The 21538-nt window shown below is 40.5% G+C and overlaps 2 protein-coding genes across 6 annotated transcripts in view; one reads left to right on the plus strand and one right to left on the minus strand.

The window, feature by feature from the left end:
- LOC110530919 (pre-mRNA-processing factor 17-like) overlaps positions 1-3783 on the minus strand; it is a 32786-nt gene extending 29003 nt beyond the window's left edge. Inside the window, exons 1-7 of the mRNA XM_036986869.1 lie at positions 3385-3783; positions 2644-2730; positions 2412-2541; positions 2174-2260; positions 1246-1391; positions 993-1089; positions 717-856 (exon numbers count right to left, since the gene is read on the minus strand). Of these exons, the coding sequence (XP_036842764.1) occupies positions 717-856; positions 993-1089; positions 1246-1391; positions 2174-2260; positions 2412-2541; positions 2644-2730; positions 3385-3552 (855 nt within the window). The 5' untranslated portion in view covers positions 3553-3783. The remainder of the gene's footprint in view (positions 1-716; positions 857-992; positions 1090-1245; positions 1392-2173; positions 2261-2411; positions 2542-2643; positions 2731-3384) is intronic.
- A 1197-nt stretch (positions 3784-4980) lies between these two features.
- Positions 4981-21538, plus strand: part of LOC110530920 (wiskott-Aldrich syndrome protein family member 1) — a 157645-nt gene continuing 141087 nt past the window's right edge. For 2 of the 5 annotated variants that reach the window (XM_036985468.1, XM_036985469.1), the window contains exons 1-2: positions 4984-5354; positions 18469-18541. The gene's annotated coding sequence lies outside the window, so the exon portion shown is untranslated. Of the gene's footprint in view, positions 5355-7313; positions 7592-18468; positions 18542-21538 lie in introns of those variants that run through there. The other 3 variants (XM_036985465.1, XM_036985466.1, XM_036985467.1) reach the window with 3 other exon arrangements.

The following is a 21538-nucleotide window of genomic DNA, read 5'->3' on the forward strand; positions in this document are numbered from 1 at the left end:
ACTAACAACTTGTCTTGGGACAACACTGTCCCCCTAATCATAGACAGTTCAGTGGGTGTACGTGTGTGTGAGATTAGACTAAAGGACACTCCACACTTTACACAAACGCAGCATTGTTTTCGACATGCATTTGTGCGGTTACTTTTTTGGAACGGACCGTGACCCATGCTGTTTGCGTAGGGCCCAATCGCCTGCCCTATGGCTAGCAGCACAGCAGAAAGAGATGAAATCCTTCTTGAATTCTAAGGCTAGAGACATAAAACAGGCAAGCATGCCTTGCTGCACACTGATTTGTGCCAAGACATGTTGCTCACTGCATCTGCCATGCAGGATATTTTACTCAAATCACAATGGCGTTTCCAGACAATGTGTCTAAACTCGCTATTAACCATCTACCCGTCTGTCTCTCCTCTCATCCATCCCTCCATCCACAAACCCACTAGCATGCTGCATTTGTATTCATCGCTCTTGCTTTTCAGTCTGCAACTGGCTCCTGTGTAAGTGAGATTGAAGCCCTGCTCATTTTAGACCCGAGTGATCCGGCCCCCTCTCTGCATACAGGCAGAACCAAAGGCCTGATCACATCTCCACAACACTACTTCTGCTGCACAAGCACTTTCTTTCTCGCTCGCTCACATTTCCCGTCTCTGTAAATAACCCAATGAGTGTATTTCAAAGTACACAGTATGCCATCCTAGCTAACACACACACCCTACCTTGGTGTGTCCAGACCAGACGTGGATCTGTTTCTTGGGCAGGTAACACTTGTCTGGGATGTCTGCAGTACGCCGGTTGATGCCCACGTCTTGGGGTACGTGGAGGTATGACCTCCCCTGGTAGTCGTACGCATCTTTGACTGGAGACACAGTAGATAAACAGTAAGACATTGAGAACTTACTACATAATGGTCGACATCTCATTCTCTTTTTATTTGAGTGAGTGCTGATCAGTTCAGTTATGTAAGTAGTAATGGCGAGATGAGTGTTAGTTACCATGGAGAATGGTCTTCTCCGCCGCCGGAGCCTCTTCCCCGTTCCTTCCCTTCTTCTGCCTCTTGGCTGTGATCTCGTCCAGCTCCTTCTGTTCCACCTACAGACCAATCAGCAGAAAACATTCGGTCTGAATCAGACAATATCTTTCTATGAGGAAAAGCAGTTAAGTCCAAATAATCACACTGCTGCTGTATAATTCAAACATCCACATTTTGTTTGAGCTTTACATAATATTGTTTGATTCATTGATTACCTCTGATGGTTTGGCACCGTCCTTTTCATCCACGTATTTCGCCCAGGGCCCGAGGTAATTGTCAATGTCAATGTCATTCGCTTCACCTCCTTGCACCTTTTTCCTCTTGTCAGTCTTCTTTGGGCCAACCTCAAACACAGTCAATCCTACGAGAGGAGAAACAAGAGAAACTGTCATTTTCTTCTCTTTCTTTCAATGACTGTTATAGAAAGCAATGACTACACTATACATTTCAACGGCTTTCCATTGCGTTTCAAAACATTCTCCTTACCGGCTAGCAATATACACGCGTCAATTTTACTTCCGTATTCCTTGTTTTGTGGCTAAGAATGAGAACATGAAAACACGGCTATTTAAGATAAAACTGTATATTAAATTGCATACTTGTTTCCAAGTGCCATGTTTCAACGTTTTTGACAGCCAAGAAGAAGCAAGAAGCCGAAAATCTACACACAAACTGCAAATCTTATGACAGCTTGCCAGCAGATATTTTTTTCGGGAGGGATAGCATTTTTCAAAAGTATTGGCGGGCAATGTTCAGTAAAAACAAATGTGTGTAAAATAATATAAAACATCAAACAGCCTATTAACAGGTTCTTACCGTCCTGTAAGTCCTCAGCTCAAGCAGACACGCTCCGACATGCTACCAAAGCAGCAGGGGATGTGGTCCAAAGCAGACTTTCCTAACTTCCGTTGATGTCTTACTGTGTCAAATATTTTGATAACAGACATCGGGTATGACTGAATCAACACACAAAAACAAATATGAAGCTGATATATGTTAAATAACCACGTTTTCATGAATTTTATTATATATTCTTGAAGCCCATTCAAGAGAATCGTGGCATGACGCCGGAAGTATGACGTAGGATGATGTCACCTACACGGGGTATCCACCACAAGCAAAACAAAATGAGCAGGAAATTACCTTTCTTTTTCTCTGCCTCGTCCACTGCACCGATGTAGCTACTGGAGGAGTTTTGGCTTGTATCCACAAACGGATCCAGAGCATAGCCTGAAAGCAACGGCGAATAACAAGTGAAAAAAATAACTAAGACGCTACAGTCCCCTAAACCTTTAGATTCAAGGTGAAAGGAAGGCTGATCTCGTCACAGCTATACATTCTATCATAGACAATGACTGGGGTGTGAATAAGGTATATTTACCAAAGGTGGAGAAGGTCCTCCTCTGCTGTTCAAACATAAAGTTATTGACGTGAGCAGGCTCTGCATAGCCAGACAGCATATTCCTGGGTGCAGCCATCCGTTTACTTTTATATGGGTTGACAGGACCAAACTAGAAGGGGTGCAACGTGAATATCCTAATGATGAACATCTTAGGTAGGTACAGTCAGAATGAAGTAAGGCAGTTTACTTGACTAAAATGTCTCAATTTTACCTCTGGCGCAAACATGGTTTCATATGTGGGGTTGTAGGTGACCTCTTTGAGAGAGGGGTCCAGATGTACGCCAGTCTCCACAGCCTCCTGTTGGAGTGAAGAAACATGACAGGTTTTATACTGCTGACCATTCTGATCAATCATCAAACTATGAAGACACTTAAGTTAAAGGGGATTGAAGTTAGCTGTCCCACTTCTATCCTGTGTTGCGTTCAGTTCATTAAACGTTGTTACCTTGGGTGACGACAAAACCGTCACGTTCAGAACAAAACAAGCTTCCCTCAAACGTTGTGTACCATAATTAAACAGTCTTTGAATTGAGATGCGTTCGCTCCCGTTTGACGGACTGTTGGCTGATCAGTATGGGTGACACCTGAAATCGCAAAACTCGTGTAGGCCAAAGTATCGCCCTATAGGCCACCATAATCACAACGTTCTTCAAGTTATCGTTAACAGCAAGTTGGCTATCTAACGTTAGCTAGCAAGCTAAAGACAGTTAACATTTTCCCGCCTGACCAGCTAAAGACATTACTGAACCCCTTTTAGCTACTTAGTGTTACGCGTCAGCATCAAATTATTATCGACTAACGTTAGCTAAATTAGTGACTTTACTTTCAATGGTCCATGTAGTGTAGCTAGCTAAGTAACTATTAAGTTAACGTTACATATAGTTGTTTTGTCACAAGCTAACGTTAGCTACATTAGCAGCCGGCTAATACTATGCCTAGCTATCTCGCGTACCTTTACGGCGACCTCAGGAGCTGAATTGAGGACAGACAGTGACATTGTTTTGCCAGATTTCAACGGTTGAAGATGTGCCAGAGCATCGGGGTCAACCTTTTCGGGATTAACATGAGATTTGGTCTCATTATCTGAATCGCTCCAGTACGAAACGAAGGTGGCCGCCATCTTGGAAGTTGTGAAAGCACTACACTACCGGAAATGTCCTAAAAGTAAAGTATTCACTCTGTAATATTAACGTGAACAAACATATAATAAACGTCATGGTTTAGTTAAATATTATGATGACAGAAGTCACTCCTATGTTTTCAATAGATGAGTGATCTAAATATTTAATCAATGAAATTAATTGTATAAACCTTTCAGGATATAATTCTCTATTGGTCGTTGTCTGAGGGAGTTCGATTAAGCTGAGCCGTCGTGCACATGTGTTTGGCCTGTGACGTGACGGGCAAAAGAGTCCTCAAATCGAACAGTAATCTGCGATGCTCGGTCATGTTGTCAACGAGGCATATTTTATGTTCGAATTTTCAAACTGGTGTTCATTATGAAGGCAGATAAAGCAATCACTTTTGTATTTGGAAAAAAACAGAATCCTACTCCAGAGATGTGCACCTGGCTCACGCCCGGGAGGCAACCATGTCCCAAAACGAATGCAATCACTTTTCACCCGTACAAACTCCTCCCACCGGTGCAATTCGGGGCAGATAATCGAATCGCATCTTTCTTTTATTGCAGGCAAAATTCAAGACCATGAGTGGCCAATATTCCTTGGACGGAAACAAATGAGCCAATAACACTAGTTGGTGTTGTGTGCGATCTGAAAGTTAATTACATGCGCAGCCATAATAACCCACAAGCAAGGTTGGGGAGTAATTTAATACATGTAATCAGTTACATTATCAGCAAAAATATTGTAGTCAGATTAGATACTTTTGAAAAATTACATGATTACTTATTGGATTACTTTTCAATTCAGAAAGGAATTGAAATAATATATAATATAATAATATATAAATAATATATAAATAATTTCAGCATTGAAAAAAGTTTACTTTTGTTTCACCTGAGCATGTGTCAACCAGGATGACACAGAAAATGTGTTTCATGGATCCTTTTTGTCTTTTTCTAATGCCTCTTAAGGGGAAAGTAATCGAAAAGTAAGTAATCCAATTACATTTCTGCGTTTGGGTAATCCAAAAGTTACATTAGGCCTACTTAATACAATTTTGGACACGTAAGCAGTAACCTAAATTACATTAAAAAAGTAACCTACCCAACCTTGCCCACAGGATGATTATTATTAAACCCTATATATAATTGCATGTAATCCTATGGTTACCTACATCAATAACTTAAATAGTGAGATATATTATATTTGTGTAACTGTGATAAAGTTTTGCAATAACAAAATATCAGTATATAATAATTTAAAGAAAAATCTATTTTCACAGTACAGTAGGGCAATCAGAACTAATCACATTTTTATCCACCTCTTTGCTATGGATTGGACATACGAGAAGACCGGGAGTGGTTTGAAGAAAATGGGCCAATCAGGTGTGCATTTTCTGAAGGTCAGTTTTGTGGCTCCTCGCTCTGATGCGTGAGGTGGCTCTCAAACAATAGAAAGTGGTACGTACCATCACAGTCTTTGCGATAGGTACATTTCCCCACGAAGTCAAGATTAGATTTTCTACTTTGCATTGATAAAATAGTTTCCTCGCCAGTGAATTAATCTTAAAATCGATTGTTGTAGTATCTGTTGCATTAGATTGTGCCCCCTGGAGCCCTTCTGGGAGGGAATAGTGCCTTGTTCCTTCGCTGCTGAACGTGAATCATTTCTCCCCGGCTATGATAACCAAAGCATGGAAGTGGGTTGGATTGGATCTGTCAACTGATAGAAACAGCGGCTTGTACTGTACTGTAGTAGGGATGGCAAGAATATAGGAGGAATTGAACAGACATTTGAGGTATGATAACATTTAATCATGACTGCATTTTTGCATGCATTAGAAACTGCAACCATTAATAATGTTTGAGAATTGGGAAACGTAGTAAAATCGCGACCATTTACTTACACTATTAACTGTTAAAATGTTTAGGCATCACTGTCTGCTAACATTTGTAGCGATCAACTGAGCTAGCCACTCAGGTGACAGGTGTGAGGAAAATATTTAACTTGTCAGTTTGTTGCACGTCTGGTTTTATTGGTTGCATTATGTATACGGCAATTAACCGGGATGCACAAAAAGAGAGAGAGAGAACATCTAGCTACTTGACCAGTGGTCATGTTTTGAAATTAGAACTCACGCTAACGTAATTGGTTCAATTGATTGATGGTGGTTGTAAATTAGGAGAGCTTGTTAGCAAGCAGCATGCTAACTATCACACCACATTGTCATTCTGAAGGGTTGGTGTGAATGAAAATATACATCAGACATCTTCTCAATTCATTACCACGAACTTTTTTTTTTTTGTAAACTGGGTAACAATCGTTATTTGATTAGCTGACGATTTTTTGTTGTTGCATTTTTGCAAGATAACGGTGCATCAAACCCTTTGTGGAAGGCAAGCACTCATGGACGTGATTTCATTTCTGCACGAAGAACGCATTGATTTCCGGTGCAGAAGGGTTGGGGTCCTCTTCGATCGACCTTCAGTTCGTTTCCATTGAAGTTGTCTATTGGGGATGCCACAGCCATGGACCAAATTTTTAGGGAAGTCCCTTTGAAACCCTTTTCTGACTTTGAGTTTTTGTGGCAAAAACACACAAGGCTTGTTCGTAAATTAAATCTGGAGTGCCAGAGGGCGTTCGTAAATCAGAGTTGTCAGATTGTCCGTTCGTAAATTCAGAGCGTTTCGCTCTCGGAGCGTTCAGAGCTGGAGTAGGGTAGATTCGAGCGTTCTGACATCACAACCGCAGTCAAGCACCCAAGCTAACGTTGGCTAGCTTGCAAGCTCCTTCCAGACATAAATGAGAGAACACCTCACCTCACTCTTGACTCTGACCTTGACTGCTACACGCTATCCGGAAGCACAACTAGTGTTTTGAGATGGCTATATAGTTTGGGTGTATTTTTTTCTCCTACATTTTTTGTTATTATGCAAATGTTTCTCTAACGTCTTTTCGGGTAGTTTCAAAGTAGCAGCTTAGGGCTATAGCACCGACAGCAGGGCATCCCTACTGGTTACATATAGATATTGACAGGATTTCATTTCAGGATGTACTTATACTGAACAAAAATATAAACGCAACATGTAAAATGTTGGTCCCATGTTTCATTGGCTGAAATAAAAGACCCTAGGAACTTTCCACACCAAAATATTATTTCTCTTACATTGCGTTCACAAATTTGTTTCCATCCTTATTATTGAGCATTTCTCCTTTGCCAAGACAATCCATCCACCTGACAGGTGTGGCATATCAAGAAACTGATTAAACACAATGATCATTACACAGGTGCACCTTGTGCTGGGAACAATTCTAAAATATGCAGTTTTGTCACACAACACATTGCCACAGATGTCTTAAGTTTTGAGGGAGTGTGCAATTGGCATGCTGACTGCACCACCATCCACCAGAGCTGTTGCCATAAGCCACCCCCAAAATTGTTTTAAAGAATTTGGCAGTACGTCCAACTGGCCTCACAACCGCAGACCATGTGTAACCACGCTAGCCCAGGACCCCCACATCTGGCTTCTTCACCTGCAGGATCATCTGACACCAGCCACCCAGACAGCTGATGAACCTGAGGAGTAGTTATTTCTGTAATAAAGCCCTTTTGTGAGGAAAAACTAATTCTGATTGGCTGGGCTTGGCTCCCCAGTGGGTGGGCCTATGCCCTTCGAGGCCCACCCACGGCTGCTCCCCTGTCATGTGAAATCTATAAATTAGGGCCTAATGAATTTATTTCAATTGACTGATTTTCTTATATGAACTGTAACTCAGTAAAATTGTAGTAATTGTTGCGTTTTATATTTTTGTTCAGTATATTATGATAGATTGTCAGTTAATTTGGTTGTGATAAGATTGCATTATTTTAAATGTCTCTCGCACCATGATATCAGCCAACATAATATAAGGCTAACTGACAACGGTCCTATTTGATGCCTATAGTTCAACATCTGTGTGTATACCAAGGTGGCAAGGAGCGCAACAGGTCCTGCATTTGCCAGCGAGATGCACCTGTCATTCAAATATTGAACGGTAGGTTAGCTCAACCCTCTATTTTTACGATATGCCATATTGCATACATTTCCACTGAAATTTGAAAGGAATCCCCTGAAATTAATAGGTTTCTTTGCTTAGGCTAATATCTCTGGTTCCGAATCTAATAACAGATCAGGAAAGCAATGATAATCTGATCCAAAATATTTTTTTTGAAGAAGAAGACAATATCCCTGAATCACTGCATGGATATGTTTTGTTGTTTTTTCTATATCAGCAGTCTTGGTCAGGTAGGTGTATCTGATATTCTATCAAATGTAGTGCTGACTGTCTACTATCTATGCTGACTGTTTACTAAATGTTGCATTGTTTCTGTACTGCGGTGTTGTGATTTCTGTTCTCCTTGTGCTATAACTGTTCGGTATTGACATTTGTGTTTGTCATTATGTCTCTTTCCTTCTGTGTTCCTGTCTTGTCCTGTGATTTCAATGTTTTTATTTCATTGCAACACCCTTCCCAGTCATCACTGGCCAGGCCATCATTGTATTAAAAAAAATCTTGATTGATTCGCCTGGATAAATAATGAAGAACATGAGAAAACAAGTAAGCATACTGAACTCAGCAAAAAAAGAAATGTCCGCTCACTGTTAACTGCGTTTATTTTCAGCAAACAATAACATGTCATGTTAATACAAATATTTACACAAGATTCAAATACTGAGACATAACTGACATGTGGCGAACAGAAACAGAATGTTACCCCACTCTTCCACCAAGGCACATGCAAGTTTCTGGACATTTCTGGGGCGAAGGCCCTTGCCCTCACCCTCCGATCCAACAGCTCCCAGACGTGTTCAATGGGATTGAGATCCGGGCTCTTCGCTGGCCATGGCAGAACACTGACATTCCTGTCTTGCAGAAAAGCACGCACAGAACGAGCAGTATGGCTGGTGGCATTGTCATGCTGGAGGGTCATGTCAGGATGAGCCTGCAGGAAGGGTGTACCACATGAGGGAGGAGGATGTCTTCCCTGTAATGCACAGCGTTTAGATTGTCATTGCAGGCAATCTCAGTCCGATGATGCTGTAACACACCGCCCCAGACCATGATGGACCCTCCACCTCCAAATAGATCCCGCTCCAGAGTACAGGCCTCGGTGTAACACTCATTCCTTCAACGATAAACGCAAATCCGACCATCACCCCTGGTGAGGCAAAACCGCGACTCGTCAGTGAAGAGAACTTTTTTCCAGTCCTGTCTGGTCCAGCGACGGTGGGTTTGTGTCCATAGGCAACGTTGTTGCCGGTGATGTCTGGTGAGGACCTGCCTTACAACAGGCTTACAAGCCCTCAGTCCAGCCTCTCTTAGCCTATTGCGGACAGTCTGAGCACTGATGGAGGGATTGTGTGTTCCTGGTGTAATTCGGGCAGTTGTTGTTGCCATCCTGTACCTGTCCTGCAGGTGTGATGTTTGGATGTACGGATCCTGTGCAGGTGTTGTTACACGTGGTCTGCCACTGCGAGGACGCTCAGCTGTCCATCCTGTCTCCCTGTAGCATTGTCTGAGGCATCTCACAGTACAGACATTGCAATTTAATGCCCTGGCTACATCTGTAGTCCTCATGCCTCCTTGCAGCATGCCTAAGGCACATTCACGCAGATGAGCAGGGACCCAGGGCATCTTTCTTTTTGTGTTTTTCAGAGTCAGTAGAAAGGCTTCTTTAGTGTCCTCAGTTTTGATAACTGTGACCTTAATTGCCTACCTTCTGTAAGCTGTTAGTGTCTTAACGACTGTCCCACAGGTGCATGTTCATGAAGTGTTTATGGTTCATTGAACAAGCATGGGAAACAGTGTTTAAACCCTTTTACAATGACGATCTGTGAAGTTAATTCATAAAAATCCAAATATCTTTGAAAGACAGCGTCCTGAAAAAGGGCTGTTTCTTTTTTTTTTGCTGAGTTTACATACCAGGCCAGTCAGTTCCAGTACCATATTCACCATGTGCATGGCTGGTGGGAGAAGCTATAGGAGGACGGGCTCATTGTATTGGCTCGAATGGAACAAATGGAACAGTATCGAACATATGGAAACCACATTTGACTCTGTTCCATTGATTCCATTCCAGCCATTACAATGAGCCCGTCCTCCTATAGCTCCTTCCACCAGCCTCCACTGGTGTAGGGATACAAGACTGATAGAGGTAATGTAATGGGGTAAGGTGACTGGGCATCAGGATATTTGATAAACGGAGCAGCAGCTGCATAAATGATTGTATGCGGTTGTGATTTTTGCATGTAAATCTTGGTCGGGCAAAATATATATATATATATATATATATATATATATATATATATATATATATATATATATGTATGTGGGTTGCATTCCAGCAATGCCACAACACAAAACAATACATTAATTGCAGTATAACAGTGACAAACGGTGCTCAAAAACTTTTAGGGCCTGCATAAAGCTGTCTCAACACCTTACCACTGCTACACCTGGCTATCAGCGGAGCCTAGTCTGGCAGTGAAACAGTTCATTCAGCCTCATTTACTACCTTTTTAACATGGCTGACTTGCTTAAACAAATGTGGTTTCTACTGACAATTGAGATGCACAAACTATGGCATAAGGGGACGACAAGCGGATGAGAGGCAATCTTTAATTTTGATTAAGACATTAATGAGCGAGCTAGGACAGACGTAGTCAATATAACTATTTGTTCAGCACTTTTGAAATGTACATCAACAGAATTCAGAACATGGGTCATTCTTAGTGTTCTCCCTCTACACAAAGTCAGAACTGTAGGATAAATAAAGGGGGCATATAAACAGACAATGAAAGCTCACAATTTTTGATTACATTTCTCAAAAATAGTTTGTAGGCTACATGTGCACCACCAAGTCAGCACAGTAGCTGATATTAAGAGGTGAAAATATACCAAATTATTAGGGTGAGGCACATGGGCTACTAACAGCTTACTGCACAACATACACATAGTAATATTTTCTTAGGTACATTATACAAATCTCCCTGGCATATTACATTTATGCAGTAGCATACAATACATTTTTGGACTCACCTTGTTGTGCTGTGCTCACTTAAACTTGGTCATCGAAGTCTGGCATTCTCTGGATTTATGGTTCTTTCAAGACAACTGGAGGGGGGAAAAATATTTAATCATGATGTCATCAGTGATCTTCAGGTTGTATCTTGAGAAAGAGGCGTAATAATGAGCAGCCTGACGACCTAGAGAGCTGGAGAGGGAGTATACGTAACACACTTATCAAAAGAACATCCCTGGTTATCCCACTGCCTCTGATCAGGCAGGCTCACTAAACACACATGCTTAGTTTGTAAATTAAGTATTGGATTGTGGCACTCCGTACATTAAAATAACAAGAAAATAGTGCCATCTGATTTTCTTAATATAAGGAATTTTTAATTATTTATACTTTTACTTATATTTTAGCAATTACATTTCCTTTTGATACTTAAGTATATTTAAAACCAAGTATTTGTTGACTTTTATGCAAGTAGTATTTTACTGGATGACTTTCACTTTTACTTGAGTCATCCACCACTGCTGAATAGCAGGCTAATGATTGCTTTACAATGCTTGCCGTTAGCCACTAATTCCTTACAAACCACTCACTGTTGAATTTGCGATTTCCAACTTTATGGCCGATTTAACGTTTTATCGATAATTTCTCTTCATTATTTCTCTTCATATAACACAGATTAAAAAGTATTTGCCAGTAGATTGCCGACTTGATTCATGATGATTACTGTTAGCTATGATTTTGAAAGTGTGATGTTGACATAATCAGTCCAATCAAAACTACCGTAGATATATTGTGATTTGATGTCATTTTATCTGTGGCCAATGTCCTTGAGCCTTCTTGGACGGGCACTTCTAATGTTACTCTATAGCAGCACCCAAGGGGCTTGAATTTTCTAGCTTTACCCTTCGACTTGGTGGTGACGTAGTGTCCCCATGAGTGACAGAACACTGAGCTCATCGCTGCGCAATGCTCCGTTTTTTCTGCTGACTTGCCCCACCACCACAGAAAGCACTGAGCTAGGTTGAAACACCTGCATTTTGGAGCTGCTCTACTCAAGAAAACAAAACAGACCATGTTTGTATGCGGCTTTATTAACTAAATTATATATATTTTTACATTGTTTGCAAACTGATATGTGACACGTATTTGTGCCAAAATAACATGCAAAAAATGTGGGGCTCAAAACAGGTGAGGCTCTGCCCTGAATGATGGGTCGCCACTGATTTGTATGTGAGTGCGTGTGTGTAGAATCAGCAGTATAAATTATCTGCTTATGTGTGTGCACAAATAATGGTGTGTGTGTGTGTTTGTTGTAGTGTTAGTGTGCGTGAGTGTGCATAAAGTCAGTCCGTGTAGCCATTTTGTTAGCTATTTAGCAGTCTTATGGCTTGGGGATAGAAACTGTTCAGAAGCCTGTTGGTATCAGATGCATCGGTACCGCCTGTCGTGCAGAATCAGAGACAACAGTCTATGTCTTAGGTGGCTGGAGTCTTTAATGATTTTTGGGGCTTTCTTTTCACACCGCCTGATATAGAGGTCCTGGATGCTCCGTCCCAGTGATGTACTGGGCTTTCCGCACCACCCTCTGTAGCGCCATGCGATCGAGGGCGGTGCAGTTGCCGTACCAAGCAGTGATGTATGGAACGCCGATTGGGTGTTTGCATGTCAAAAAAGATACACGTCAAATAACACTATTTGACGTGTCAAATAAGCTTGTTGACCAATCAGGACCTGATTATGACTGCACGTCACGTACATTTAACGCGTTCATTAATTTTTTACATAGTTATTACACTCACTCATATTTTATATGTCACAACGATTCATCGCTACGTATGCTATGATGCTGGTAAACTTGTCTCGTGCACTTACAGTGCTGATCATTAAAAAAAGCTAGGTAGCTCATGATGCAAACAATGTTCTTCCCCAAAACATAGCAAAATGACAATCTGTTTCAGTAGCTATAGTTAGTTAGCTAACTATCTAGGTTGGTGTCATCATCTAAAATAACCCTAATTTATAAGACAGTTCTTATTTGATAAATGGTGGGCGGACCCATCTATGTGAAGCTAGCCACAATAAGGGTTAGCCACGACAGTGGACTTTGCTGTTAGCCTTCAAAATAAAAGTAGAATTATGACAATTGAATAGATCATGCTAAACGAGGTTTAAATGTTATATAAAATCAACAAAATACAATAATTAGTTAATTTGACAAATCAATTGAATTCGCACTGGATGTATTAGACTTTAGAATTGCATTAGGGTCATACTCATTTCACTGTACAGCGTTTTTAGTTATAATTTTTAAAATATATATATTTAACTAGACAAGTCAGTTAAGAACAAATTAGTATTTACAATGACGGCCTAGGAACAGTGGTTTAACTGCCTTGTTCAGGGGCAGAACAACAGATTTTTTTTTACCTTGGCAACTCGGGGATTCGATCTAGCAACCATTTAGTTACTGGCCCAACGCTCTAAACACCAACCTTACCTATGGATTGTGGATCAATGACATGGGGTATCAGTCTACTCAGTGACACCTAGAGAACATTAGTGTAGGAACTCTTATTGTGGGACCCTGAAAGAACTGAATTGAGTCACATTTATTGTCAACCCATGTGTATTGAACACTATTCCAGAGGTAAAGCCATACTGCGTGGATGTTTTGGAGACTGATAACTCTGAGGACAATGGGGAAAAAATATCTTGGGTATTGAGTAGACTGATACCCCATTTCATTGATCCCCAATCCTTATGTAAAACTGTACAGTGCAATATGAATGTGAATACACACAATAGCCTGACTGGGGAGGTGCTTTCACATATTCACAGTCCCACATTAAGAGCTCCAACGCTGATATTTGTGTAAAGTCTTCACGGTTTTGTTCTGTGGGTGTCACTGAGTAGACCGATACCCCATTTCATTGCTTCACATTCCAACCTTGTTTGACATTATCTAGTCTAAATATGGCATGATTCCACCAATTGTAACCTTCTGCATCACTTTCAAATAGGTACTTTTTATTTTGAAGGCAAACAGCAAATTCCAATATTGTGCCTAATCGTTATTGTGGCTAGCTTCATAACACATAACCCGGTCCGGTCGAGCATCATGAAGCTAGCTGGCTGCTTATAACGTTAGCTTTGGGAAACAGGGTTTAGTAACTGGCTAGCTATTTCTTTTCATGAACCGAAGTTCAATTTCAATTGGCTAACAACAAGTGGCTACCTAGCTAATACCAGAAGTTGCGGTCCAACACAACATTCGACAATTAAACTGTTATTTGACGTGTCAAATTTAAAAGCTTATTTAACGCGTCAAATAGTGTTATTTGACCTGTGTATTTTTTTTTTTTACATACAAAGACCGAAACAGGGTTCCATAGTGATGCGGCCAGTCAAGATGCTTTCAATGGTGCAGCTAGAACTTTTTCGGGGTTGCTTAACCTTTTCAACCTCCCTGTGTGTGTGTGTTGATCATTTTAAGTTCTAAGTCATTTGGACACAAGGAACTTGAATTCTCGACCCACTCCATTCCAGCCCTGTTGATGTGCTCATAATTTACTGGAATTAAATTGGCCTGTGTGCATTTTCGTTAGCCATCTTTGATTTTATTTAGGTATTTTATTTAGGCCACCCAACACGGCTATCACACCCCGTACAGCATACTATTTTGAGCAGGAATTCCTCCTGCAACTCCTCAGCTGTTTGACGCTGGAGTATAACATTTGCTTTTATAAACCCATTCATTGCTCAACATTTTTTTTAATGCAATCACGTGTTAAAAACAGTTTGGTGCTCGATTTAAAAAATGGCTTAATTGGTAATTGAAGCGTGCCTCTCGTTCACCATTTAAGTGCAGGTAACAGACTATCTTCATGTTACCCACCACTTTATAATGTGAGCTGGCGGCTTTATGCATTTTGAAAGCATAAGCTACTTTGAAACCTGAATGTTTTATTTCATGTTATGAGGTGTGCTTTCCTTGCTTCAAAGTAGCCTGCAGGCAAAATCCGCCCATGGAAATTTGGAGGTAATTATTTTATTAAGACTTAATAGGCGGCGCATGTGTATCAAGTTTGGGAAAGCTTACAATTTCTCCTACCATTTCTTCCGGACTTGTGTGCCAGTTATGATTTTCATGTGAATTTTCGTGGAACAGTTTCATTTTAATAATAATAATAATCATATTTTAATTTCTCAATCATTGTCATGTGGTTAATCATAAACATTTTAATTCAAATTATAAAAAGTTGTAGTAAACTAATGCATTATCACCAGCCTCTGCCATATTGATGCATTGTGATCCATTGGCGGCTAAAGAAATTAGTGCATGGAACTCATAGTATATAGCCCAATGTAGCAGTAGGCCTATACTGTCACTGTCACACCGAGGATTGGTGATTATCGAGGGGGAGATTGTTGGAAAGATTTTAAGTAACTTATTTTGAGGAACAATAGTTTTAATATATTACAATTCTCAATGGGTGTTAAAAGAAAAGGGTAAAAAAAAGTAACTTTCCTAGGTACGCTCCCTCAACATTATCAGGACAGAGAAATCAGACATGCTCACGAAGCACTCCAACAAAAGACAATGAAAACATTTTCAAATCTTGTAAATGACAGGTATTAAATAAACCAAAACTTGTTTCTGACAAGTGTAGTAGGTGGTGAACTCTGCAAACAATGTTTCCACATTGATAAAGAGAATGGTAAATGACTAATTAATACATGCATTAACATAAATTAATGTAGCTAAATTACGTGGATTAATGGTACATTTACTACTCGTGACATACACTACCGGTCAAAAGTTTTAGAACACCTACTCATTCAAGGGTTTTTAATTATTACTATTTTCCACATTGTAGAATAATAGTGAAGACATCAAAACTATGAAATTACACATATGAAATCATGTTGTAACCAAAAAAGTGTTAAACAAATCTAAATATATTTTATATTTGAGATTCTTCAAATAGCCACCCTTTGCCTTGATGACAGCTTTGCACACTCTTGGCGTTCTCTCAACCAGCTTCACCTGGGATGCTTGTCCAACAGTCTTGCAGGAGTTCCCGCATATGCTGAGCACTTGTTGGCTGCTTTTCCTTCACTCTGCGTTCCAACTCATCCCAAAACATCTCAATTGGGTTGAAGTCGGGGGATTGTGAAGGACAGGTCATCTGATGCAGCACTCTATCACTCTCCTTCTTGGTAAAATACCCCGTACACAGCCTGGAGGTGTGTTGGGTAATTGTCCGGTTGAAAAACAAATGATAGTCCTACTAAGCGCAAACCAGATGGGATGGCGTATCGCTTGCAGAATTCTGTGGTAGCCATGCTGGTTAATTATGCCTTGAATTCTAAATAAATCACTGACAGTGTCACCAACAAAGCACTCCCACACCATAACACCTCCTCTTCCATGCTTTACGGTGGGAAATACACATGCGGAGATCATCCGTTCACCCACACCGCGTCTCACAAAGACACAGCGGTTGGAACCAAAAATCTCCAATTTGGACTCCCACACCAAAATACAAATGCTTGTGTTTCTTGGCCCAAGCAAGTCTCTTCTTATTATTGGTGTCCTTTATTAGTGATGTTTTTGCAGCAATTCGACCATGAAGGCCTGATTCATGCAGTCTCCTCTGAACAGTTTATGTTGAGATGTGTCTGTTACTTGAACTCTGTGAAGCATTTATGTGGGCTACAATTTCTGAGGCTAGTAACTCTAATGAACTTATCTTCTGCAGCAGAGGTAACTCTAGGTCTTCCATTCCTGTGGTGGTCCTCATGAAGTCCAGTTTCATCATAGCGTTTGATGCTTTTTGCGACTGCACTTGAAGAAACGTTCAAAGTTCTTGAAATGTTCCGGATTGACTGACTGTCGTTTCTCTTTGCTTATTTGAGCTGTTCTTGCCATCATTTGGACTCGGTCTTTTACCAAATAGGGCTATCTTCTGTATACTCCCCTTCCTTGTCACAGCACAACTGATTGGCTCAAACATGTTAAGATGTAAATAAATTCCACAAATGAACTTTTTAAGAAGGTTAACACCTGTTAATTGAAATGCATTCCAGGTGAAGCTGGTTGAGAGATTGCCAGAACTGTCAGCCACCCTTTTGTTTTGATATTTAAAGATTCTCAAATATAAAATATATTTTGATATGTTTAACACTTTTTTTGGTTACTACCTGATTCCATATGTGTTATTTCATAGTTTTGATGTCTTCACTATTATTCTACAATGTAGAAAATAGTAAAAATACAAACCCTTGAATGAGTAGGTGTTCTAAATATTTTGACCGCTAGTGTATGTCATGGTGAATGTATATATTTATTTTATCAAATTGCAAAAAATGTACACAATTAAATAAATGTGCAAGAATCACCAATCGTTGCAACATACCCCTCCCATTCTTCTTTTCTCAGCTTAAATTGTTTTACTCAAGACACATTATCTTCATACATATTTTAGATGCTTTTCACTGACAGCAGCAAGTCAATAATCAGCTAGGCCTATTGCCACGCCGGCTGCCCAACTTGGCATAGGCCTACAAGCTTGTGATTTTGAAATAATCCACATCTAATTTTTAAAAGAAGCTAATGATTCTCAATTCCTCTGAGGCTAAGTCATGCTTTCGTTTGAAGGATTTTGAATGGTGCTTTTTTTCCCCTTTATTGACAGGAGTGATTTGCCTATATAATTTTGGCAAATTTATTTCCATTTACTTCTCTATTGGACCCATCACTAGCCATTTATCTCCTGTTCTATTGGTTTTCATATCAACTTTCTTGTCCAGAAGGCAAAAGCACAATCCTAGTTTTCATATTAGCAACCCATCCTAGTTGTTGTATCTTTAGATTCCCCCTCTTTCTAAGTTTCTAACAGCAATTTTTATCTCTGTCTTATATGGTAGCGCTATCAGGTGTGCTGTTTATAATTGTGTTTTCCCCGGTGTTCTGTTTAGAATGGTGTTTGACCAATGTTTGAAAATGTTTTTTTATCGGCCACTTAATTACATGAGTTTCATGTTCTGTTAAGATGCATTACCATAATCTACATGTGATTTCTGTCATTCTGAGCACCGTGGGTGGACGCCCTAATGGGTTATGCACCCAATGCATATGGGTCTGGTAAATTTCTCAAATGGCCGGTAAATTAAAATCTTCCTGGTCATGTTGTCTGGTGCCACATTTTCCTAACGGAAACCCTGACTGGAGACATGAACTTGAAATCACCCCATTTAAATGTTCTGTCTCTCGCTCTCTACACTATAATTCACCCTTGCACAACTAGTTTGAGGAGATGTACCTAAACCATGGACCTTGGCCAACAGGCCCTCTGGGTGCTCGAGTCCACCCATGGCCCTGTCCCAAGCCACTTTAAAAGTGTGTCCTTGTTATCTTTGAAGTGTGTACTTATCGTCCAAGTGGGATTTCCTTATCTCCCTTGACACACTTGCTACGAACTGGAACAGGCCCAGTGGAGAGAATCACAGAACCAAAGTAGAGGAGGGGGAAGATGGACATATATGGCCTATTGCCCAATCTCCCATGCCTTTGTTCCCAGTACTTGTATTTGTTTAAGTTGTACATTAGCCTGTGTAACTGCATGTCAACTGTTACATTAAAGGAAATAATGTTACATATGGTTGTCAGTAAAATTGTCATATCTGCAGTTTTGCCCCGTTAGTGATTTAAAGTAATAGCTGCAGAAATATCCTCACCAATGTGTATTTCTTATTTCTCTGTTGTGAGATGTCCACTTGCTTTGGCATCAGTCTCTAAGGTGAGACTTTCTTCTCACTTCTGTTTGTGTTGGTTGCTTTGATCCAGGACCGGTCCTTGCCATTCTGCCGCCCAAGGTGAGACCAAAAGATGCCGCCCCCGCAAAACTAGAATAGTCACAGTAAGTAAAATTTACATTGAAAAGACATGTATAATACATATTTTCCGGACGGTGAAATTAGGTTCAATTTAGGTTCTGACTTAAAGGTTAAAAGACGTATTTTCCGTACATTTAAATATTTTCTACTAAGTTGAAAAGGCATCTTTTCCGGGTGTTGAAAAATCCATATTTTTCCGGATGTTGAAATCAGGTTCATTTTTAGTTCTGAATGAAAGTTGAAAGACCTCATTTATAGACGTCTATTTTTGGGCCAAATGAAGGCTGGTCCAAACCGGACAATATCTGAACCAAACTTAGACGTCTATGATTGGTTTAGATTTGGTCCAGACAAAAAATGAATGTCCGTGGACTATGAAATCAAGGGCGGTCTGGACCGCACCAAAAAAAGACGTCCAAAAGGCATCGGCGTTGGTCCGTGCTTACTGAGGTGTAGCCTACATTGTTGCCTGAAATAAATGTGGTAAGTCTACTGTTTGTAAAACACAAAAAAATACGTCCGGAAAGGACCAAATAAAGACGTCCAAAAGACGTCGACTCGTGCATACTGGGGTGTAGCCAACTATGTCGCCACAATGGAAATTTAGGAATACCCACCATTTGTAAAACAGGCCATTTACATTATTAGTCCTGGCTTTATTAGTCCTGATTCATGTGACTAATCAATTTGGCTATTTAAGCACTGAATATCAGCTACACAACTTTATCAGGAGTTATCGTGATCCTATTTGCAATGTGTTTACACAGCTTGTCAAAAATTTACAGATACAAATTTGAAACCACTGATAATGTATGGCAATGGGGTGAAACTCCTGGACAACATTTGTGATTGTCTATTCTATATTGTCCATTTTACTTTGACCTGTCCTGTTTTTAGGATATGTTGTTTGTTAACATGCCAGCACATTTTTTTATTTGAGTGCCATTTATGTTAGGCTATTTGATGATTTTAAGTGGCCATCTCATTACATTGTCATCCATTTTTATCTCCAGCCTGTAGGTTAAAGAAAAGACCACATACTCTTTCTACCATATTCTTTGTCTGCTACGTGAATTATGTTTTGTTTTTTGTTTTGTTTTTTGACGGAATGTTGGTGGAGAGCCGCAGCGATGTCTCTCCAATCAGCAACATGAAGAGGCAACATTTTTTTTTTTTTATCTCCCCTGCTTTTTACAAAGTGGCCACTGTTTATCAGAGGGCAGCACCAGCGCTCACCTAAAAAGCCCATATGCCACTGGTTGAGAGAAATTGTCATTGTTTTTTAACAGAATTATGTCAGGTTTTCTGTGTTGGAGGTGCGTCTTGGTCAGTTTAGCTCAGGAAATGCTGCCCTCGTCAATCTGCCGCCAGGGGCGGCTGCCTAATCCTGCCTAATGAGCAGGACGGCCATGGTTTGATCTGTTGCCAGCCTGTATCTTTCTTTTCTCACACTGCTTGCGAGAGAGAAAGGAGAGGGCGGAAATAGAAGAGAGCAAAATGAGGCCAGTGGTTGTATGTGTGTGAATCACCTTGGCGTACCTTACGTGCTAAGAGGCCTGTCTGTATGGCTCCTGTATCTCTCAGCTGTTGGGATGCAGCGGAGGGCAGAGGCAGCACACACACTGGGGCCATTGTCCCTCCTCTCAAACCAATCAAATGTTATGTCACATGCGCCAAATGCGCCAAATACAACTGCTATAAAATTTACAGTGAAATGCTTGCTTATGAGCCCTTCCCAACGATGCAAGGTAAAAAAAAAAATAATGCAGCAGAGGTACACAAGAATGGCACTAGATCAATGTAAAGAGGTACGCAGTATTTGAGGTAGATATGTACACGAAGGCTAGGCATCAGGCTAGGGGATATAATATTCCGATATTAATCGGAGTAAAATAATGTTTGTTTGGAAATGTCTGTGAGTGTTCCTAAAACATTAGGAACACCTTCCTAATATTGAGTTGCACCCTACTTTTGCCCTCAGAACTGCCTCAATTCGTCAGGGCATGGACTCTACAAGGTGTCGAAAGCGTTCCACGGGGATGCTGGCACATTTTTATCTTTATTGAACTAGGCAAGTCAGTTAAGAACAAATTCTTATTTTCAATGACAGCCTAGAAACAGCGGGTTAACTGCCTTGTTCAGGGGCAGAATGACAGATTTTTACCTTCTCAGCTAGCTCGGGGATTCGATCTTGCAACCTTTCGGTTACTAGTCCAACGCTCTAACCACTAGGCTACCTGCCTCCCGAGCTGACATGTTGACTACAGTTGTGTCAAGTTGGCTGGCTGTCTTTTGGCTGGTGGACCATTCCTGATACACACGGGAAACTGTAATCCTGTAGCGTTGCAGTTCTTCACACACTAACCGGTCCGCCTGACACCTACTACCATACCCCGTTTTAAAGGCGCTTAAATCTTTTGTGTTGCCCATTCACCCTCTGAATGGCACATACTGTATACACAATCCATGTCTCTATTGTCTCCAGGCTTAAAAATCCTTCTTTAACTTGTCTCCTCCCCTTCATCTAGTCCAGGCCTGGGCAAAGGCCGGCCCGGGGACTGTATGCTGCCCGCAACCTGTTTCAATATGGCCCACAAAATCATGCTCGGATCACAAAGAATTTGCGATAGTAATGTTTTGGAAAATGTATTTGTTATTCAAATGAAAAACCCAGTGAATACTCGCCTTTGTGTAATGATTTAACTCCCACCGCATGTGGACATTTTTATTTTGAATTCCCATATTAATAACAGCATGAGGGCAGACAGTGACTGACATGTTGACATACACGTCACAGCTACAAATAGTAGCTAGGTAGAAATTGCGCAAAAATGTGTTTTTCAAAGAAAAGGAAAGTAGGGTGTTCCAGCAAGTGTAGACATTGAAATATTTATTTGCGGTATCAAGGAAAGCTGTGTGCTTAGTGTGCAAAGAGAGCATCGCTGTCTTGAAAGACTACAACTTGTCCCGACACCAGACGAAGCATACAGAGAAATATAGGAATGGGTCTTCTGAGCAGA

Source organism: Oncorhynchus mykiss, chromosome 8 (assembly GCF_013265735.2).
Source record: "Oncorhynchus mykiss isolate Arlee chromosome 8, USDA_OmykA_1.1, whole genome shotgun sequence".
NCBI classification, from domain to species: Eukaryota; Metazoa; Chordata; class Actinopteri; order Salmoniformes; family Salmonidae; genus Oncorhynchus; species Oncorhynchus mykiss.